The 18,750-nt window shown below is 52.8% G+C and overlaps 1 protein-coding gene across 8 annotated transcripts in view; it reads right to left on the minus strand.

Annotated features, from left to right (window-relative positions):
• LOC144140994 (ecotropic viral integration site 5 ortholog-like) overlaps positions 1 to 18,750 on the minus strand; it is a 295,696-nt gene that overhangs the window by 38,631 nt on the left and 238,315 nt on the right. For 6 of the 8 annotated variants that reach the window (XM_077672493.1, XM_077672483.1, XM_077672496.1 and 3 more), the window contains 3 exons: positions 6,142 to 6,441; positions 3,456 to 3,663; positions 677 to 979 (listed from right to left, as the gene is read on the minus strand). In XM_077672493.1, the coding sequence (XP_077528619.1) occupies positions 677 to 979; positions 3,456 to 3,663; positions 6,142 to 6,395 (765 nt within the window). In that variant the 5' untranslated portion in view covers positions 6,396 to 6,441. Of the gene's footprint in view, positions 1 to 676; positions 980 to 3,455; positions 3,664 to 6,141; positions 6,442 to 8,595; positions 9,071 to 18,750 lie in introns of those variants that run through there. The other 2 variants (XR_013316413.1, XM_077672524.1) reach the window with 2 other exon arrangements.

Genomic DNA, 18,750 nt, shown 5'->3' on the forward strand with positions numbered 1-18,750 from the left:
TTTGACCACCTGGGAATCTTTAACATGCACTGAAATCTCAAGCACACGGATGTTTTCGCTTTTTGCCTCCATCAGAAAATTGGCTGCCACAGCCATGAATTGAACCCGCATCCTTGGGCTCAGCAGCACAACGCCTTAGCAACTGACCCACCATGGTGGGCTAAATACAACGAAGCACAAACAATTCAAAATGCCATGTAGCCTATGACAACTGGCGTACAGGTGAGCGGAAAAAAAATTTCTATAAGTTCCCCAACTCCTAACACCCAAACATTACACAATAAGAAAATTCACACACAGGGGCTGCACATCTTGTGTTGAGAGCTGTCACATTTAACACCAGTTGCTAATTCCTGTTCAAACAACTTGAATAGGAGGCCTTTGGAGTTATAAAATGAACAATCTCTAGTCTACTGGCACGCATTATATTTTATTTTGTCAAAAAAAAAAAAAAAAAAACCGAAGAAACTTTTACCCTTCAGTAAAAGCCTATTAACAAAAATAAAATCTGGCCCCAAACATAGAGAGTTTACTAAGAATGTGTGTCTACAGTTAATCATCGCTTGCTGTGCACCCTGCCCTCTCCTCCTCTCATGGCACTCAGACGTGATACCACCACCAATGCGACCCGGCATGCACATCATACACAATCATCGCAGCGCAGTGCAGGGCGCACCTGCAGCAGGAGCAGGCCGACGATGAAGGCGCTGCCCTGGCAGTAGCCAACCTCGCGGTCGTGCAGCGAGTAGGCCTTCATGACGTTGAAGAGGCCCTCCTGGCCGGGGCCGTCCTTGTCCCGGAAGAACTCGTGCTCCGGGTAGGTGCGCGCTATGTCCCGCCGGATCACCTTCTCGCAGGGCGAGCTCGCCTTCAGGTACTCGGCATACTGCTCCCGCACGCCACTCATGGCAGGCGCACTGCACAGCAGCTGCCACGCTATGGCCCGGAAGTGCTGCGGGATGCCCTTGCGCACCTGCTCCTGCATGAACCACAGGGAAGAGGGAGGAGCTCGCTTGCACGCATGCCCCCCGCCAGAGTCTCCTCCTCCTTGGCGTCACATTCATGCAACATGCGATGTGAAAGCTATGCTCCCCACCCAAAAGTGCAGCAGACAAGGACATTCAAGTGAAATGTTGCCACATTCTCACCCAGGGTGATTGCCGTGTACCCTGGTACTACAGCAGAACAACACTTTTCTATAGCAGGCCAAAGAGCACCAAGCAAACATTAGGTCTCCCCATGACTGTGTGTGCAGCTGCGTGAAGTTACCAGAAAAAAAAAAAAAAAAATACTGGTGTGACGGGCCATGCTTATTTATAACACAATTAACCCATGGATAGCCTAGGCCCGTGCCACCTCACTTTGTGGTGACTGATGGCCCCTTTTACTGTATTAGTGTATTTTTTACTACCAGCAGGAACATGAAACAGGCCCTACCATACCAAGGGGAGGCTGTTGTGCTTTTCACACCTTTTGTTTGAACCCTCCTAGCAGCAACTCTCACACCAGCCTCTACTATCACCAGCAAAACCCAACCCTTGCCTTTCAATTTTCTTATCCTATTGCTTCATCAAATATCCTGCCTGTTTCGACCTCTTTTCCCACTCCATCACAGCCACACTGTTAGTACTTGTGTCGTCCATCCATTGTACAGAAAGAAGTGCATTTGGGTGCCCTGCCAAAACGCACTTCTGTTTCAATCCTAGCTACAGTGTTTCCACTTGCTCTTCAATTACGTGATGTGCGCTTCCTACCCTTGACTGTCATACCTGACACCTTCCTAACTGTGGCACTTTGGCCTGATGGCAGCCTCCCATTCAAAGTGCACCATAAGTGGTTACTAACAGTACACAATGATTGCACCCTTTTCAGTACCAGAGGTTAACTGTTTAGTATGAGCTGGAGCACATTTTGGTGAAGGGCTCCCAAATAATGATAATACGTTGCCTTATTTAACTTGGATTCCTACTGCGTAACTCCATAGAATAGTTGTTCTTACCTACTGCACAAAATATAGTATAGTTTACAGGCTTGTAAAAACCTTGCTTTCTAATTGCACCTGGGTTGCAACAATGAAGAGAATAAACTGCAACAACACTGCAAAGTGCTGAAATTTGTTGACTCAAACCAGACGTTCATGCCCTGTCAACTTGAAAAGGGGTGCATTCATTCAACGATTGAAACTCAGCTGCTGTTCTTTATAGATGAGGCAATGTTAGAGGCGTGATGCTCGCAAAAACCTAGCAGAGCAATTTATTACACACAATATTTTTCACACTGCAGGCTGAGACCTCTGAAAATACCACAGTGGAAGTGTACCACGCATCTGAAAACATTTTCAGTTGAAAGAATGGCCACATGAAATCTGTTTGTGCGCCTTTATTAGGATAAGTAAAAACGTATACCAGCAGATGCGGTACGACTTCACAATGCAACATGTCAGCAACCATCTGGCCCGATCGTGGAAGATCTTTCACTTCCTCACGTGCTCCCAAAACATTCGCAGCCATTCAGTCACTGCTGTCTTTGGCACACACTTGTCACGCATACTGCCTGCATTCTGTAGTGAACTTTGAGTGGTCAAAATCCTTCAGGTGTAGAGAAATAGATTGCTGCACACTGATGCACCTTAGCCTCATTCCCTTTCATAGCAGCCATGTTTTTGTTGGTGTCCAACAACAACTAGACATGGTAGGCCAATGTACTCTTGCCCGCGATTGTACTGTGATGTGCGTGTACCACAATAAGGGCAGCATCAACAAGATCCTAGTGCACCAGTCTATGTGACATGGAACAAAATGGGTTCTTATTTGATCACACCTTGTAAATTGTGTTCCCATCTGTTTGGGACGCCCCACAAAACTCTGGTTGAAAACAACTGCGATCACCCTTTTACTAACAGGACAAATAAATATGCCATGCCCTGGTTTGAGACTGTTTAAAAACCATAATCATTTCATTTCATATCCAGGTGAATATTAATAACGCATGGGCAGGCTAGTCCTGACGTAGAAAAGTTGTCAGCCATTAGGACACTTTGGTGACAAGCTCTGTTTACAAGAGGGCAACTATGGTTATTGTTCTTACTGAATGACTGACTAGTACTTATTAAGACTGGTCAAACTACAGGTACACCCATTCTGCAGAAAAATCCTGATGTTCCTACCATTATAAATAACAATGCAACGTCACTCAAGATGTTCCACACTAGGCATTAAAACTGCGCGCACCATGCTCCCGCAGTCCCTGTTACTGCAACTCAATCAGAAAGACAGCTCATAAAAGATCTACTCAGCACATATTAAGCACTCTAAACTATATCACAGTGTTAGATTACACTATACCCTAATGAGTACAGGTGATTACCACAGCATAATACTGTTCTGAAAGCAAGTGTTAGATATTTGCAATTAATGCAGTAAATATGTTAGTTTTGCAGAAAAAGATGTACAAACCTTGACGAAGGCGTTTTTCTTTTTTATGTATGTGTCCCATTCGTTGACCATTCTTCCCCAGAGTACCCAGGCATCTTCGGAGTCATCGTCCAGGGCGGCACTCTGCTGGCTAGCACCAGACGTCACCGACACCTGGCTGGTGTCTGACGACTTCCTGGAGTGTGTTGAAGTCAAAGAGTTCAGGGACTTGGAGTCTGACTCCAGAAGCCTGGGCCAAGGAAGCAGAGGGCAAGAACACAGAAGTTTAGACACGAAACAAGCAGTTGGCCAGGGAAATGCACAGGAAGGAATGAGAGCTTATGTTATCACCTTGAGTTTCGTGAACATGCACCAGAATCTCCACGCACCGACATTTTTTATTATTTTGTTACTGATATCAAAAATTCCACACAGCTTAAAGGAGCACTGACACCAATTTTTGGCGTTAATATTATTGCACAGTTCGCTTCCTTCACTCAACAGAATACCCTGGCTGAAATATGAGCGGCCTGCGACGCGAAGAACATAGTTCAATTGGATCGCATTTATCGCGCCGACGGAGCAGCGCGCGGAGCGGCACTCAGCAAATGGACATCAGCGTGACATCACTTCAGGAGAGGAAAAAGAAGTGACGCGCAGGGCTCGCCAAAAACTCGTGACGTCACTTCACGCGCGCGACCCCACGAGCGGCGAGCGGGCGCAACACCCTCTCAAGCGGGCACCGGTGACGTCCGCACAAAGCGGTGACGTCAAACCGGGAGGCTGTCATATGCGCCGTTCGGGAGGAAAGCGCGGGAATTTGAAACAAACGATTTTCAAGCCGTTCAATGTAATTAACTATCGCGAACTGAAGTATTTGAAGTGCTGTTTCAGGTTCGCCAGACCATTAAGCATCGATAAAAGCCATAAAAGTGTAACATAAAATTTTCGTGTCAGTGCTCCTTTAAATACAGACAGCAAACTCGTTCTCAGAATAAAAAACATTTAGTTACTAAGCTACCATGAATAATTACCGTATTTTCCGGTCTATAAGTCACACCTTTGTATAAGTCGCACCCCCCTCAAAATGAGTTTTTCAAAAAAAAAAAAAAAAAAACGTATATAAGTCTCACCGTTGTATAAGACGCACCGGTATATAAGACGCACTTGTTAATTAGGTAAACTCATAGTGAATCAGATCGTTAGAAAGTGCGGCGAAAGTACATGGTTGTGGCGGCCGCCGCCTATTAACGCATCCCCTGTAAGCAGGGCTAGACACGGCTTATAACATCCAAAGTCTGGACATAACTAACTTCTGAAAAATGGTTTATGGATACACACAGATGGCATGTACTTACGGACGCCGTTTAGGCAAAACCACCGAAGTCTTTTTCCTCAGACTCGCTAACAAATAATTCAGCATCTTCAGTGGGAGTTCCACTGGTGCATTACTGTCGTCCTCCGACTCTCTGATGTCTTCTCCGCCAACATCGTTACCACTCGCTGACCGGATTACTCCGGCCTTTATGAACCCGGCTACAACTGTTTTTGTAGAAATGGAGTCCCAAGAGTCGGAGACCCATTTGGCCACCTCTCCAAACATCGCGCGTCTCTTGTGTGCTGTCGTAAATCAACGCAATAAAGGTGTCATGGCGGACGGAAGTGATGCAACGGGAAGCGGCACGAAAATCAAAACTTATCTCCAAGCTGTCATTTTAAAAATTAGCAGCACGTTTACCTCCTTCAGAGTAACTGTAATAATTCATGAGCTGCATTTTGTTTTTGCAACCCAGTTTGATGTTACTTTGAATTTATTCTGAACTGTAGTTACTGCGCATGGCCTAAAGTGGTGTGTGGTTGTCGCAGGCCATTATCATTCTTTTTGACTTGAAAAAGCTGCAAATTCTTTGGTGCAATGTCCCAAAGCGACATATGGGCTATGAGAAATGCCGTACCGGTGGACTTGGGATCGATTTACACCATAGAGCTGTGTCTCAATGTGCCCTGGCCACGCGCGGCCGCCGCGAACCAGATTTATTCCATACATAAGTCGCACTGGTGGATAAGACGCACCAACGAAATTTTCAGAAAAAACCGCGACTTATACACCGGAAAATACGGTATGCTGCTTTTAAAAAGCACATCCCTGATATTGGCTCACTACGCATGACAGATAGCAAAGTGGGGTCGGTACCAGGCAAGTTATTTCCTACACGAATCACCACAGCAATCAATAGCAATTTGAAATGCAAAAACAACAAATTAAAATGCAGCATATCCCAAATGCTGTAATGCAAGCTCTAGGAGGATTTTGTTCATTTGAAGCTCAATCTGCAGACGTGGTTAGTTTCATCATGAGGAATTCTAGGTCGTACTGGTGCGAGACCACAAGGCAATTAATTGAAATCGCTTTGTGACGATTTTCCCGCTTACTAAGGACGCTACAAGTTACACGAGAAAATAAAACAGGCGGTAATGTTTGGAAGGACCAAAGCAGTTCCCAGCTTAGTAGCCTGCCTGGGTGCGCCAGAGGAGCTGAAGTTACCGTAGAAAGGAAGGGCAGCGCGGTACAGAAGGGGAGGAGACCTCTCTTGGCCCCTTCAAGGGTGGTTTCAGTGGATGCAGAGAGCCAGGCTTCAAATCAACGATGAACTCAAAAAACAAGAGAAAGCTGAGGCGGATAGTCCCACCAGTGGCGAAAGAGAGAGCAGCGTGTGGGGCGGCCCACCTGTTCTGCTCCTCCAGCCGCGCGAGCAGCTCCATGTCGGCCTTGCTGACGGGTGTAGAGACGACTGGGGTGGGCGCATCCACCGGGGTGGCACTGGTCACCGAGGGCTCGCCGGGGGGGAGGGCTTGAGGGGAGAGCCCGGTGGCGGCACCGTTGCCGTTGGTGGTGGCTGCGGCAAGGTTGAGGGTGCTGGGGTGGTTGTGGTTGGCGTCACCCCCGGGCGGAGAACAGGGCTTCAGCTCAGCCTCACTCATAGACCCCTCGGGGTGGCCTGACCCATCCACGCTGAGGATGGGTTCCCTGCAGCAGAGAGCACAACAGTGTGAGCGTCTCCGTCACCAGTCGCTTCCAAGTTCAGTAACAACTGGCTCAGCAGACACTGAGATAAATTACACACATAAAAAAAAAAAAAGGACAGCCACAACACAAAGGAGCATACGAGACAAACCCTACTCAAATGTTGCTATTGAGCTGCTTGTGTGACAGTTCACTGATCTGGCGTTGTGTACAGGGGGGCTACACAGATGAATCGGAAGCACAGTTAGCGCACACTTTGACTACCTATTTTAAATCACCTTAGCTTATTTCAAGATTAGTTGTATATAGAGATGATTGCCTTACTCAGTATAGAGAAACGACTGGACAAGCCCTACGAGCTTCCCGTAAATCAGAGACAGCCCTGTACTTTCCTCTTTTCCTAAACCAAGGCAAACAAACAAAAAGAAGGGATAAGACGGCTTCGAAAAAACTGCACGTTTAGCGACACAGTACATATAAATTATTAGTTACCTGAAAAGAGATGAATCAAAGCATCAACAATACAAAGGAGTAGCAGCTTCACTTGGCAATTGCATTCAACTTTTGGATCAGATATCTCAAACGGAACTGTACTGGATGCTATTCCTTATGAAAATTTGTTCGCAAAAATAAAAGTTGAGATGTCCAAGGTTCACCGGTTTATAATAAATAAGTTAAGGGACTAGAGAAATCTTCCTCATGTCAAGCTCATTATGACAAAGTGAGAGCTCTGCCATTCGCCTAATGGCTGTGCTCAGCCATTTATAGTTGGCAAAACATACAATGTAAAATGCAACCAATGTAAACCATGGTAATGTAAAACTTAAAATTTGGTAGTTTACATGGCGAAACGGCACCTGGGATATGAGGTGCACCACAGTGGGGTGTTACAGATTAATTTAGACCCCCAGGGATCTTAAACATTTGACAAGATGGGCATCTTCGTTTTTCACCTCTATCAGGAAAACAGCCGGTGCAGTCAGGATCGAACCCGCGTCTTTGTGCTCAGCCACGCAACACCTTAGCCACTGAGTCACTGCACTGAGCAGAGCACCAATGCTAGCCATCTATTCCGCGCCTTCTCGGTTGCGCAGCATGCGCACACTCTGAGACAACCCCAACAATTCAGAGGTCCTAATAACCTCTGCAGAAGTGCGTGAAAACGAGTTGGCAGGACCTAAAGAAGATTTTCTTGTGTTCCCGATTGCAAACATTTGCTTTGCTGCACCATCACTAGAGACAAGTGAATGTGCTGTTAGATTAGCAAAAATTAAACTGAAAGAGCAGTAATATGTCACTAGAAAGTTCCAGCAAAAACACCAAAGTTTCATGCAGTCTGGAAAATCGTCATCAGAAAGAAAAGAAAAAAATCTCAGTGACTTCAGTATGATCTATTCAAGATTCTGCCTTGTACGTATTCTACAGTCACTATGAGTGAGATACTAACAGATCTGAGACTAAATACATGCCAATAAAACATAAAAACTCCAAATTATAGTGACTACATGTGCCCTAGCTGGTTCATCAAAAGCTTCTGGAGGCATTTGACATCTACACATGAGTTAACCATTTCTGTTGAGATGTACAATCCCATATAGGAACAGCACCAGGCTGACACATGAGCATGTTTATTGTTACAGCAGTTGAGGGTGTGGTAAAGCAGCATTAAATATTTCGCCCACGCGGGGGGGAAGGGGAAGGGGGGTTAAGACCACCAGGAGAATGCAGTAGTGAGGCGACAAAAATAATGTTTTAGAGTCGCACAGTAGCATTTATCATCATTGAAAGCTGGACAATTTCACTGCAAGCATCGTACCAGCTGCTTGTTTCTCTGTTTATAAGTACACAGCTCATGGCCACGACTATAGTTGAGAGGATAGCATCCTGCTTGTGTGAGCAATTTAACTGTCGCTAATTATCCTGTCTGAATTGAAAACTTCTTAGGATTATGCGCCTAAACAAACAGTGGCTGGGACAGGCCGGTAATCGCCTTCTTCCAGCTATTTTTTCACAGAGGCTCTAATACGCGCCTCTTGTTAATCTCCAAATGCAGGCCAGTGAAAACTTTCGTCAAGAGCAACTAACCCCCAGGGTTTCGGGATGGTGCACGTGCTGGCGCAATTTCCCACTCCCCTCGCCAAAGCCCTTTCCGCTCACCGAGTGACGTAGCGCGCCATGCGCAGCTTGCTCAAAACCTCCGGAGACACGTTGTGCCAGTGCCGCGCGTGCGGCCACCGGTCAGCGCAACGGCGCAGCGGCGGCGACTGTGGCTCGGTGTCGACCGCGGTCGCTTCGGCCTCCGGCACGGCCTCTCCTGCGGGGCCGCCGTGCGGGGCCGTCGCGACGGGGTCCGAGGCCTGGCCCGTGTCCACTTGGGCGGCTTCAGCGCACTGCTCGCGCCATCGGCTCTGCTCTTGCATCAGCGCCACCGTCTTGGTGGCCAGTCTCAGGGCCCTCAGGGCTGCGCTTCGCAGCTTGTCCCACGCCGCGGCGGGTCTGTCCTCGGCCACCGGGAGGTCGCAGCTCTTCTCGCTGCCTTCTTGCGACATGACCGCAACCTCGGCCGTCCGGCTACGGACAGGGCGAAGAGAAACGCCTCCCGGAAGGCTGGATGCGTCAGCGGGCCATGTCAACTCCGCACGATGTGAGACCGGTGCGCGGCCTGTGCCGGCGTACCTTACTCGAGACCCGGCATCAGCGGACGGGGCACGTCAACGAGGCGAACGTCGTGGAGCGGTCGGTCGCCCAACAGCCGCCGCGAGTGGGGCGGCCGGGCACAATTTGGACTCGGCCGGCGCCGAAGTCAATTACTGCGTCCTCTCTTGCTGCGACGCTCCAATTTTCGCCGGCGCCTTTCTACCCTCACGAAGAGCCTTACATCACACACCTGCCAACGCGCGGCCTGTTTTGGCTGGACAAATTTTGGAGCTGCTGGGAGCGGGATGTCGTTAACGGCGGGATGCGCGCGCGCTCTGCACGCACACGAGCTAGGGCACGCGCAGGAACGCGTCGTGATTGGTCCTTTCTTCTTTCTTCCTAGGGTGATACTAGCGTTGGCGCCGAAAACGAAGTATACTTGAGGAGCGAAATTCCGCACAAAAAGGTGCCACGTATATTTCGCGTGGATGAGTTTCGAAGTCGCGACCGCAAGATGTATTCGCGACGTCGGAAACCACGCGCTCCTGCCGTCGCGACTGTCGAGCTCCAAAAAAATCGATGCAGCCTGAATGCATTACATAAAAAACTCTGCCGTGAAACGGAAATTGCAGGTTTTTCGTCCTTCAATGCGCGAAGAACGCGTTTCCGGGAGCTCGATCATGCAGCGGTAAGCATGCATAAACGCAAAAGTGCTTTAAACGTAGACTTGGAAGGAAACAAAGGAAGAAACAGTATGCGAAAGCTACCAGGCACACGCGTCCAACGGCAGAAAGAGGGAAGAAGGGGCAAAACGAGGAGGGAGCGCGCGCTCCGAACGCGCCTTGGCGTTGCTTAGCAACGGAGACGAGCCCCCTGCTCTTTCGCGCTGGCTCGGCTCCTTTGCTCGGGCTCATTTTCAGAAGCTGCATGCAGCACTGTGGAGGCTGCAGTGAACAGTTTGGCCACTGAGGGCGCCCTAATTAACTCACCGTGAAGGGACGTTCCCGCGTGGCAAGGGAAGCGCAAAGGAACATTTGAAGAGCGAGTTCGTGACATGGAGCACGAAAAATGGGCGGGAAAATGGATCTGTACATGAGGAGCATGGACACGCGGTGGAGACGGAGGACCAGACAGCTGACTCACCGCGCGTAGTTTCGGTGATATTGAACGGATTTTCATAATTCTTGCGGGAGGATATTGTTGGGTCAATAGACTTTACCCCAAAATACATTCCGAGTAGTCGATTGTAAGTGTTCTTTTTAAGGAGACAAGCTTACGCAACGCTTTCTCGAAATTATGCAGGAAGCACGGTGCATTTTGTTGTTGCTGGCGAGTTGTGCAGTCGCCGTGGCGCCCAACGATGAGGGGATCGAGGTTTAATAAAATTTCACATACATGGCTGCGGTCATCAGAACCATTTTCCAGAGCTTTCGGCAGGACTAAACAAATTTAAGGTGAACTCACAAACCCGCATGATGTAATGAGTGCACATTTATATTAATACGTCACTTTCGAGGGTGTTAATGAAAAAAAAGAATCAGGAGGACTTGTTTTCGGCGCGAGATCTCGTTCCCTGGTGGGCACAAGACCGCAACTTCCTGTACGCACCGAACGCCATCTACAGGTCTAACACTGCATCGTACCGGAACTTAGTGAGTGGAATATGTATCGCATTTTCGGGAGGCCCGATTCACTCTACGGGCAGACAAAAACAGAGGCATGGCCCTGTTACAAGCAATCTGATGGTACAGCTTGTGGGAAACCCAGAGTCCTGGCGCGTTCCCCATTCCTCGCCGCGGCCGCCGAGGCGAGGGGGGAAGACTCCTTCTCTCCCTTCGGCAGATGCGTCGCTCGCGCCGCGCCGCTGGCGTGTCGTGGCGCGGCGATCGTTGTCACGTGACCGGTTCTTCGGGGCCCCGGTGGGCCGGTCTCGGCGCGCGGGACGATGGAAGGATCTCTTGGGTTCCAGCAGGGCTCGCAAGCTTGGACGTTCCCTGTCTTCCCTATAGGCGGCGTAAAAATCGACGCCCCACGTGACCAACCTTGACCAACCTAAAGCGCTGTTTTCGACCATCAAGCCCACCAGACGGCGCAGGCAAAATGTTACTTTTGGTATAGAATACAAAACATTCATTCCGTGACTCAAAGAGCCCACACAGTTCGCTTACAATGTGTTATTTAAAAATACTATTAACAAGTTCCGCATCAAACATTCGTTGAGCAAAAATGTACGCAACTTTTTACGAACAGCCGACTGGTGCACCACCTTGTTTCTGAATTCGCAACCACAAAGCCGCCAATTCAAATTGAAACCGCTGCAACGGCCGACCGTTTCAATGTGCGCGGAGCACCGGTTTCGTGACTGTTATTGCTGTTATGTGCTTTTGCGTCCATCAGTTGTTGAGAGGACTGGCAAAACACGAGAATTGAGTGCTTGTGGAATGACAAATGTGGGAAATTCCGCATCGGAAGGCAGCTGTCGAGGCCAGAATATTCGATTCTTCAAACAGAAGGTGAGTGTTATGCACTCCGCTAGAAAGACGGTGCAAAGGAAACCGTTGTCGCCGTCAATACTTCATTTGTGCCCTTCGTTCGAAATCTTAGCGCAAGTGAACGAGTTGTTATGGCAAAAAAAAAATGTTGTCATGAAAGCGACGTACAATTGCAGCGATCGAAATGAAATGATGTCCTGGCCTCTGTAAACTCGCGGATGTCAATAAACGATTTGTTCTCACTTGCTGCTCACTGTGGTCTGTGCCAGTCGAGGCCATCTGGTCACCTGGCGTAACATCACTTCACTAGCGCGGCGCAAGTAAACACGCGACCAGCGTGCCAGCCAGGAGCCAGCAGGAGCAGCCACGGCCGTACTCGACGCCCCTTTCGCGCGCGGGAGGAGGAGAGTCGAGTCCGGCCGTGGAGCAGCGAGCCGGCGGCCGCCGTGCGAGGGCAGCCATGTTATTAAGGAGCTCAAGCGGCCTGTGCAAAAAGCATCCGCCATGTTTACAAAGCCGTGTTTACAGCGCCATCAAGCGGGCGTACTGGGTAGTTCACGACGCCGCCACTACGCTTTTTCTGGCACTACAGGCAAAGCTAGACCTTTGCTTCTCTAAAATCCTCCCTGTTCTGTGGTTCCAGCGGTCAACGAGGAGAGACGTGAGTACCGGAGATCCGGCTTCCCCACCTTCCTTTGTCTACCCCCTTGCGCCTGCCTCCTGATCCTCGCCGGACGGCTGGGTCGGGACGAGCGAGAGTCGGCTACGTGATTTGGTGGCACGCCAATAAACGAGAGTTTGGCCGTTCGTTGTGTTCGTGTGTTCCTTGCTGCTCTCTGCCGCTACGCCGGTCGGCGGTCCGTGGCGGAGTTCAGCCGAGCTAGCCTTGCGGCCGGAACCCTGGTCCCCACATTTTTGGCGCACCAACGTGGGACTCGTCTTCAGTCGAATTCGAGGTTCGCTAGCTCGAAAGGAACATGTCACACGACTATGAGTTGGCGGATTTGATGCTGTTGGCGGACCTTTGTGGTCATGCCCGGGAGCCCTCGCGATGCCCTGCATCAACAGCGTCCTCCGCAGCCGCCGACGCGGCTCGGGTCCCCCTTCTCCACGGCCCTTACGCAACCGCAGCCGCGGCTTGCGCAGCAACGGGAATCCCGGAAGGCTCCGGATTCCACGAGCGCTCTTCGTCAGACGACGCCGCGCGTTCATACTCCAGGTGCCGGGCCTACGCTGACGCGGAAGCCCCAAACAGCGCGCCTCTCGTGCCAGTCGGCTCGCAGACGCCCGTAAGCGGAGGAATGTCTGCCGACGCAGCTTCCATCGCGAACGCTCTCGCAAGCGCTATGCAGCAGGCGTTGCAGGCGGCGCGCTCACCCGAGCCCAGGGTGCAGCTACCGGTGCCGACGTACAGCGGTTACGGCGATCAGTCGAGCGCCAACGCTTTCCTGCTGGCTTTGAGCCGTTACGAGCAGGCGACCGGCATCAGCGAGAGCGCGGTGCTGCGCAGAGTCCTGCCCGCAGCCCTAGTCGACCAGGCCGCCCGGTGGTATCGGATGATAGGCCATACGGCGCGCACGATGGACGACTTTCGAACGATGTTCAGGGAAGAATTCCTGCCCATCGACTACCTACCAAGAATGCGTAGGGAGTTGGAAATGCGCACCCAAGCCCCGGATGAATCGCTCGTCGAGTACGTTCGTGCGATGCAAGAACTTTACGAGTACGCCGACCCAAATGCCCCGAGCCCGGAGCGGGTCGATCGAGTCGTCAGGCAATGCCACCCCACCTTTGCCTTGTACTTGAGGAACTGCAGTTGTAGGGACCTCAACGAGCTGGCGGCCGAAGCTCGCCGCGTGCAAGCAGCTGTCGCGGCTGCACGCGCGTATCGGCCACCGCCGCCACCGGTGGAAACACTGGAACCAAGCTGTGCTTGGCGCGGCGTTACGGGCAGCGGACGGGCCGAGCCCGGCTCTACGTTGATACCCAGCCAGCGAGAGACGCTCGATCTTGGGGCCAGAGCCCTGGACCCCTACTCGTATGGGTTGCGCTACGCGGAGGCGATACGGCCGGATTCCCTGCCAGCCCCGCGCGCAGAGCACAGAGCAAACCGGTTGGACGATCGGCCGGCGAACGCGCGCCCACTCGGGCGTCCCTAGCAAGCCTTTATGTAGTGACGCTAGGCGTCCCTACACGGGATCGGCGCTGCCGCAGTTGCCTGCACCCGCTCACAACTCGCTCCCGGAGAACCGTATGCGGCCAGCCGGTCGCGGAGCGCCCGAGCAGCCTCAATCATCGCGTCACGCAGCACGGAGCCCCGTCCGCTGCTACAAATGTCGCCAGGCCGGTCACATTGCGCGATTCTGCCCAGTCGAGCAGGGAAACGGGCTCAGCCGTCGGTGAGCCCACCGGCGGCGGATCGAAGCGCCCGAGAGGCAAGCATCGCCACCGCTCCCGCCGCGTACAGAGTCGGAGTCCCGACAAATGTGCCGGCGCCCTTTCTCGACCTCGCCGTCGCGGGGCGAGAGTTTAAGGCACTGCTGGACACCGGGGCAAGCACTTCATTAATAGGGGACGAGGCCGTTTCCCATCTCGAGCGCAAAGCCATTCGGCTGCGCGCGCGGAAGTTGCCGCTTCAGCTGGCGTGTGGTGATGCAACATCAGGCGGTGACGTACGCCTCGTCGTGCGCTGGGGCCAGCGTGTGCGGCGAATGCGTTTCGTTCACTTGCCCGGACTCACGGTCCCAGTCATTTTGGGAAGAGACTTCATGTCCAAGACTGGACTTGTCGTCGACATCGGCAACGGAGGCTATCGGGAGAACCCGTTTTCGCCGCTCAAACCGTTCGCCGAGCCGCCGCTCGCAGCGAGGCCGCTATGCGAGCAGATGGGGAGAGACTTCATGCCCAAGACTGGGCCTGTCGCAGACACGGGCAACGGAGGCAATCGGGAGAACCCGCTTTCGCCGCTCAAATCGTTCGCCGAGCCGCCGTTTGCAGCGAGACCGCTGATCATGCAGGCGGCCGAAACGTCCCACTCCCCCGCGCCGAGAGAAGCAGTCGTTTCGGGCGCAGCCGGTAGCCGGCGCGCGCAGCAACCCCGGAGCCCGGTCGTTGTTGCCGCCGCGGCTGATTTCTCCTGCGCCGCACGCTCTCTATCCCGTGGCCGGGACCATAGAGTTTCTTACAATATAACTAGAGGGGAAACTGGCGCTGCGATCGTACGCCTCAATGGGCGTGATGGGTAATTGTGGATTCGGATTGGCGCTTGATGGCTCCTGAAACTTACTATGGATTGCAGGCAGTTTCGTTTTCGTTTTGGATTTGCATGAACGCATTTGCCTAGGCGGGGTGTTGGGAGGAGTGATCAAAATACGTTTCTCCTTGAACTGCATGCCTCGCGTGCACTGACGCCGCCCTGAGTGGAATGTTTACAACCAGAGTTGCGAATTGGGTGGGTTATCAATGCATTGCCGCACAGCGAGCACGAAAACACAAATGACGGCGCTCTGTGCGGCGAAGTTGTCTGCTAATTAGGAGTTGCGGCGCCCTCATTCGGCACAGCAATGTATTGTCGAAGCTGACGACGGTTGCGAATCGCTTGGAACAGCCAAACCTTCCGTGCGAACGCCGGCTCCTGCTGCGTAGAACAGCAGCACCGGCGGCTGATAGGAACGCAGCTTGATGTATGTCACTATATAACTTCTCAAAAGGTAATCGGTTTCTTTTTTCTTATGAGCATAAAAATTATCTTACTATTACAAACCACCAGCGCCGAAACTTTTACAAGTAGTTTTTAAAAAAAGTCCGCGTCCTGCTGTAGTTGGCGGAAAATGGCAAACCTGCTCCACAAACCTTCTCGACTTCGCGTCTGCTTTTTATTTAAACGCGCCGGTTTATTTCGTACGAAACCAGTTTTTCGTCACTAACTTTTTTGTTCGACGTGTAATCTGTAAACGAAGAACCGGGCAATAAGAGCTTTTTTGTCAAAAAACACAATTTGCGCAGCCATAAGCCCGTTTCGATCCTACGCAATCCGGTTCCAAAACTACCCATCATTCCCATTGAAGCGTAAGCGCCGCTGCCATGTTCGCGTTGACACTAGCGCCAGTTTCCCCTCTAGTTATTTGTATGAAACTCTATGGGCCGGGACGAGAAATTGCGCGCGATCCTAGCAGACGCTAGCGAGCTGACAGCGGCGCAGCGTGACCGCGTCTTGTCGTTGTTAGGCGACTTCGGCGATATATTCACTGAGCAAGCAGGCTGCAGCAAGTTGGTGCAGCACTGCATAGACACCGGCGATGCTCAACCATGGAAATGCAACCCCCGTCCCGTCAGCCCCGCTAAACGGCGGGCAACTGATGAGGCGCTGGAGGAACTGCTGAAAGCAGGCATTATCCGCCGCTCGACGAGTCCTTGGGGGTTCCCAGTGGTGCTCGTTCGAAAGAAAGACGGTAGTTGGCGTTTATGCGTGGACTACCGGCGGCTGAATGCGGTCACGAAAAAGGATGCGTACCCCTTCCCGAGCGTAGGCGAGATCGTCACGAATCTTGGCGGCGCGAAGTATTTCTCTATACTGGACGCCAGCAAGGGGTACCTTCAGGTCGAGATGCGTCCCGGCGATGAATGCAAGACTGCGTTCACTTGCCATCGGGGGCTGTACGAGTTCGTACGCATGCCCTTCGGTTTGTGCGGGAGTCCCAGCACATTCCAACGCTTGATCGACCGGGTGCTCGGTGAGGCAAAGTGGCAGCACGCCCTCGCCTATTTAGACGACATCGTCGTCTACTCCCGAACCTTCGAAGAGCACCTCTGCCACCTGAAAGACGTCCTAGGAAAACTCCGGGCGGCTGGCATCACCATCAATCCTGCCAAGGCGCAAATATGCAGCGCTCAGGTGAGCCTGCTCGGCTATCGGATCGAACGCGGGCAGGCGTCCCCCGATCCCGAGAAACTTCGGGCGATCTTGGAGTTTCCCACGCCGAAGGATGTCGCCGGAGTCCGGCGCTTCCTAGGGATGATCGGCTACTACCGCCAGTTTATCCCCGCTTGCGTGCGCCTGCAAGCACCCTTGACAAGACTGTTGAGGAAATCCGCCCCTTGGGAGTGGGGAGAGGAGCAGGAACGCAGCCTAAGCCAGCTGGCGGAAGCTGTCGCAGACACTGCATCGCTGAAACTGCCGGATCTGAACAGGCCGTTCGTTATCCAGACGGATGCGAGTGACCTCGGCGTAGGGGCAGTTCTCCTCCAGGCGGACGGAGAACAACTGCGACCCGTGGCTTTTGCGAGCCGTGCGCTGACACCAGCAGAGCGAAACTACTCGGTCACCGAGAAGGAGTGTCTGGCCATAATCTACGCACTTCGCAAGTTTGAGATGTACGTAGAGGGGGTCAAATTCACGATCGAGACCGATCACATGGCCCTGACATGGCTTTCCCGCCTCCGCGAGCCCTGCGGGAGGCTCGCGCGATGGGCCCTGACATTGCAACGCTTCGAGTACGAAGTACGCTATCGCAAAGGCGCCTCGAACGTGGTTGCCGACGCGCTGTCACGGGCGCCGGTAAACGACACCCAACCGGCCGGAGAAGCCGAGGAGGATGCGGAGAACCAGCAAACTCTCTCGGCGCGGGAGGAGCGCGATGCGCGGGACTCCCCGTGCACCGAACGCTCAGCGCACGTGCACCTCGTCGGGGGAAGACTTCCTCTCGAGGTTGCGTTCAGTCGGGAGGAGCTACTCGAGGCTCAGCAGGAGGACTTGTTTTGTCGGGAGGTGATCGCCAGTCTTAGTGAAGAGACGGACCCTCAGGCAAATCGAACACCGGAGAATGACGGGCGCCGGGAAGCTGCTGGTATTGCGGCTGGCGCGAGCTCTAATGCAGCTGGTATTGCTGCGAGTGAGCTGGAGAGTTACCTGCTTGACGCCGACGGGGCTCTGCTGAAGTACGTGCCTGGCAAAAACGACTCAGACGAGTGTTTTAAGGCCGTGATCCCGCGCAAGCTCAGGTGTGCTGTTTTGCAGCACTACCACGACGCAGACGGTCACGGTAGCGCGCCAAAGACATGGCGGAAGCTTTGTCGGTATGCTACCTGGCCCGGCATGAAGGCACAAGTATGTAGTTACGTACGTACATGCCACGTCTGCCAAGAGCGCAAACCGCGAGGCGGTAAGGCGCCGGGCTTGCTACAGCCTATCGTGAGCACAAAGCCTTGGGAGATCCTGGCGTGCGATCTGATGGGCCCGCTGCCGCGCAGCAAGAGAGGGTACAAGTTTGTACTCGTGGTGACATGCCACTTCAGTGGGATCGCTGAACTCTATCCGCTGCGCAAAGCGACAGCACAGGAGATCCTGCAAAAGCTGTCCGAAGTGTTCTGTCGCTACGGATTCCCGGAGCGGCTGATTACCGACAACGCCACGTATTTCACATCAAGACTGTTTCGTGAAGCGTGTGCGGCCATGGGTGTCAGGCAGCAAACAACATCGTGCTATCATCCCCAGTCGAACGTGACGGAGCGCCGCAATCGTGACGTGAAGCCACTGCTCGGAGCATATGCCAGACGGCAAAAAGACTGGGACTAGCACTTGAGCTCAATCTCCTTCGCTCTGCGCACAAGCGTGAATCGCTGTACGGGTTTCACGCCAGCGTTCCTGATGTTCGGCAGAGAACTGAACACGCCGACGGATACAGTTCTGGCCCGACGGCCGAACGGAGTCCCCGCGAAAGCAGCAGACGCGGCTTACGCACGGCGCTTGCGCGAGCGGTTGGCGGACGCCATCAAGGAGGCAAACCGCAGTCGCGGTAAAGCCAGGGCCGACCAGAAGGCGGCCTATGACCGAGCTCATCGACACGTGGCGTACCAGCCGGGCGACACTGTCTTGAAACGGAACCACGCGCTAAGCAACGCTAGCGCGGGGTTCGCGGCCGGTCTCGCACCCCGATGGGTCGGACCGTTCGTGGTCGCCGAGAAGTTCTCGCGGCTTAACTACAAGCTGAGAGACCCGATTTCGGGTCGAATCAGCGGCCCCATTCACGTGGGCGAGCTGAAGCAGTACTTTCGGAGGGAAGATACTGCCGACGCTCCAACCTCGGGCGCGCGAGACCGCCAGCTCGAGGGAGGCGCGGAGGGAAGACTCCCGACGCACCGCTACAACACCCGCAATCGGCGAGTCCGCTGACCGGGTGGGCCA

The sequence above is a fragment of the Haemaphysalis longicornis genome, unplaced genomic scaffold (assembly GCF_048455015.1).
Source record: "Haemaphysalis longicornis isolate Haplotype H1 unplaced genomic scaffold, Haemaphysalis longicornis Haplotype H1 scaffold_1, whole genome shotgun sequence".
Lineage (NCBI taxonomy): Eukaryota > Metazoa > Arthropoda > Arachnida > Ixodida > Ixodidae > Haemaphysalis > Haemaphysalis longicornis.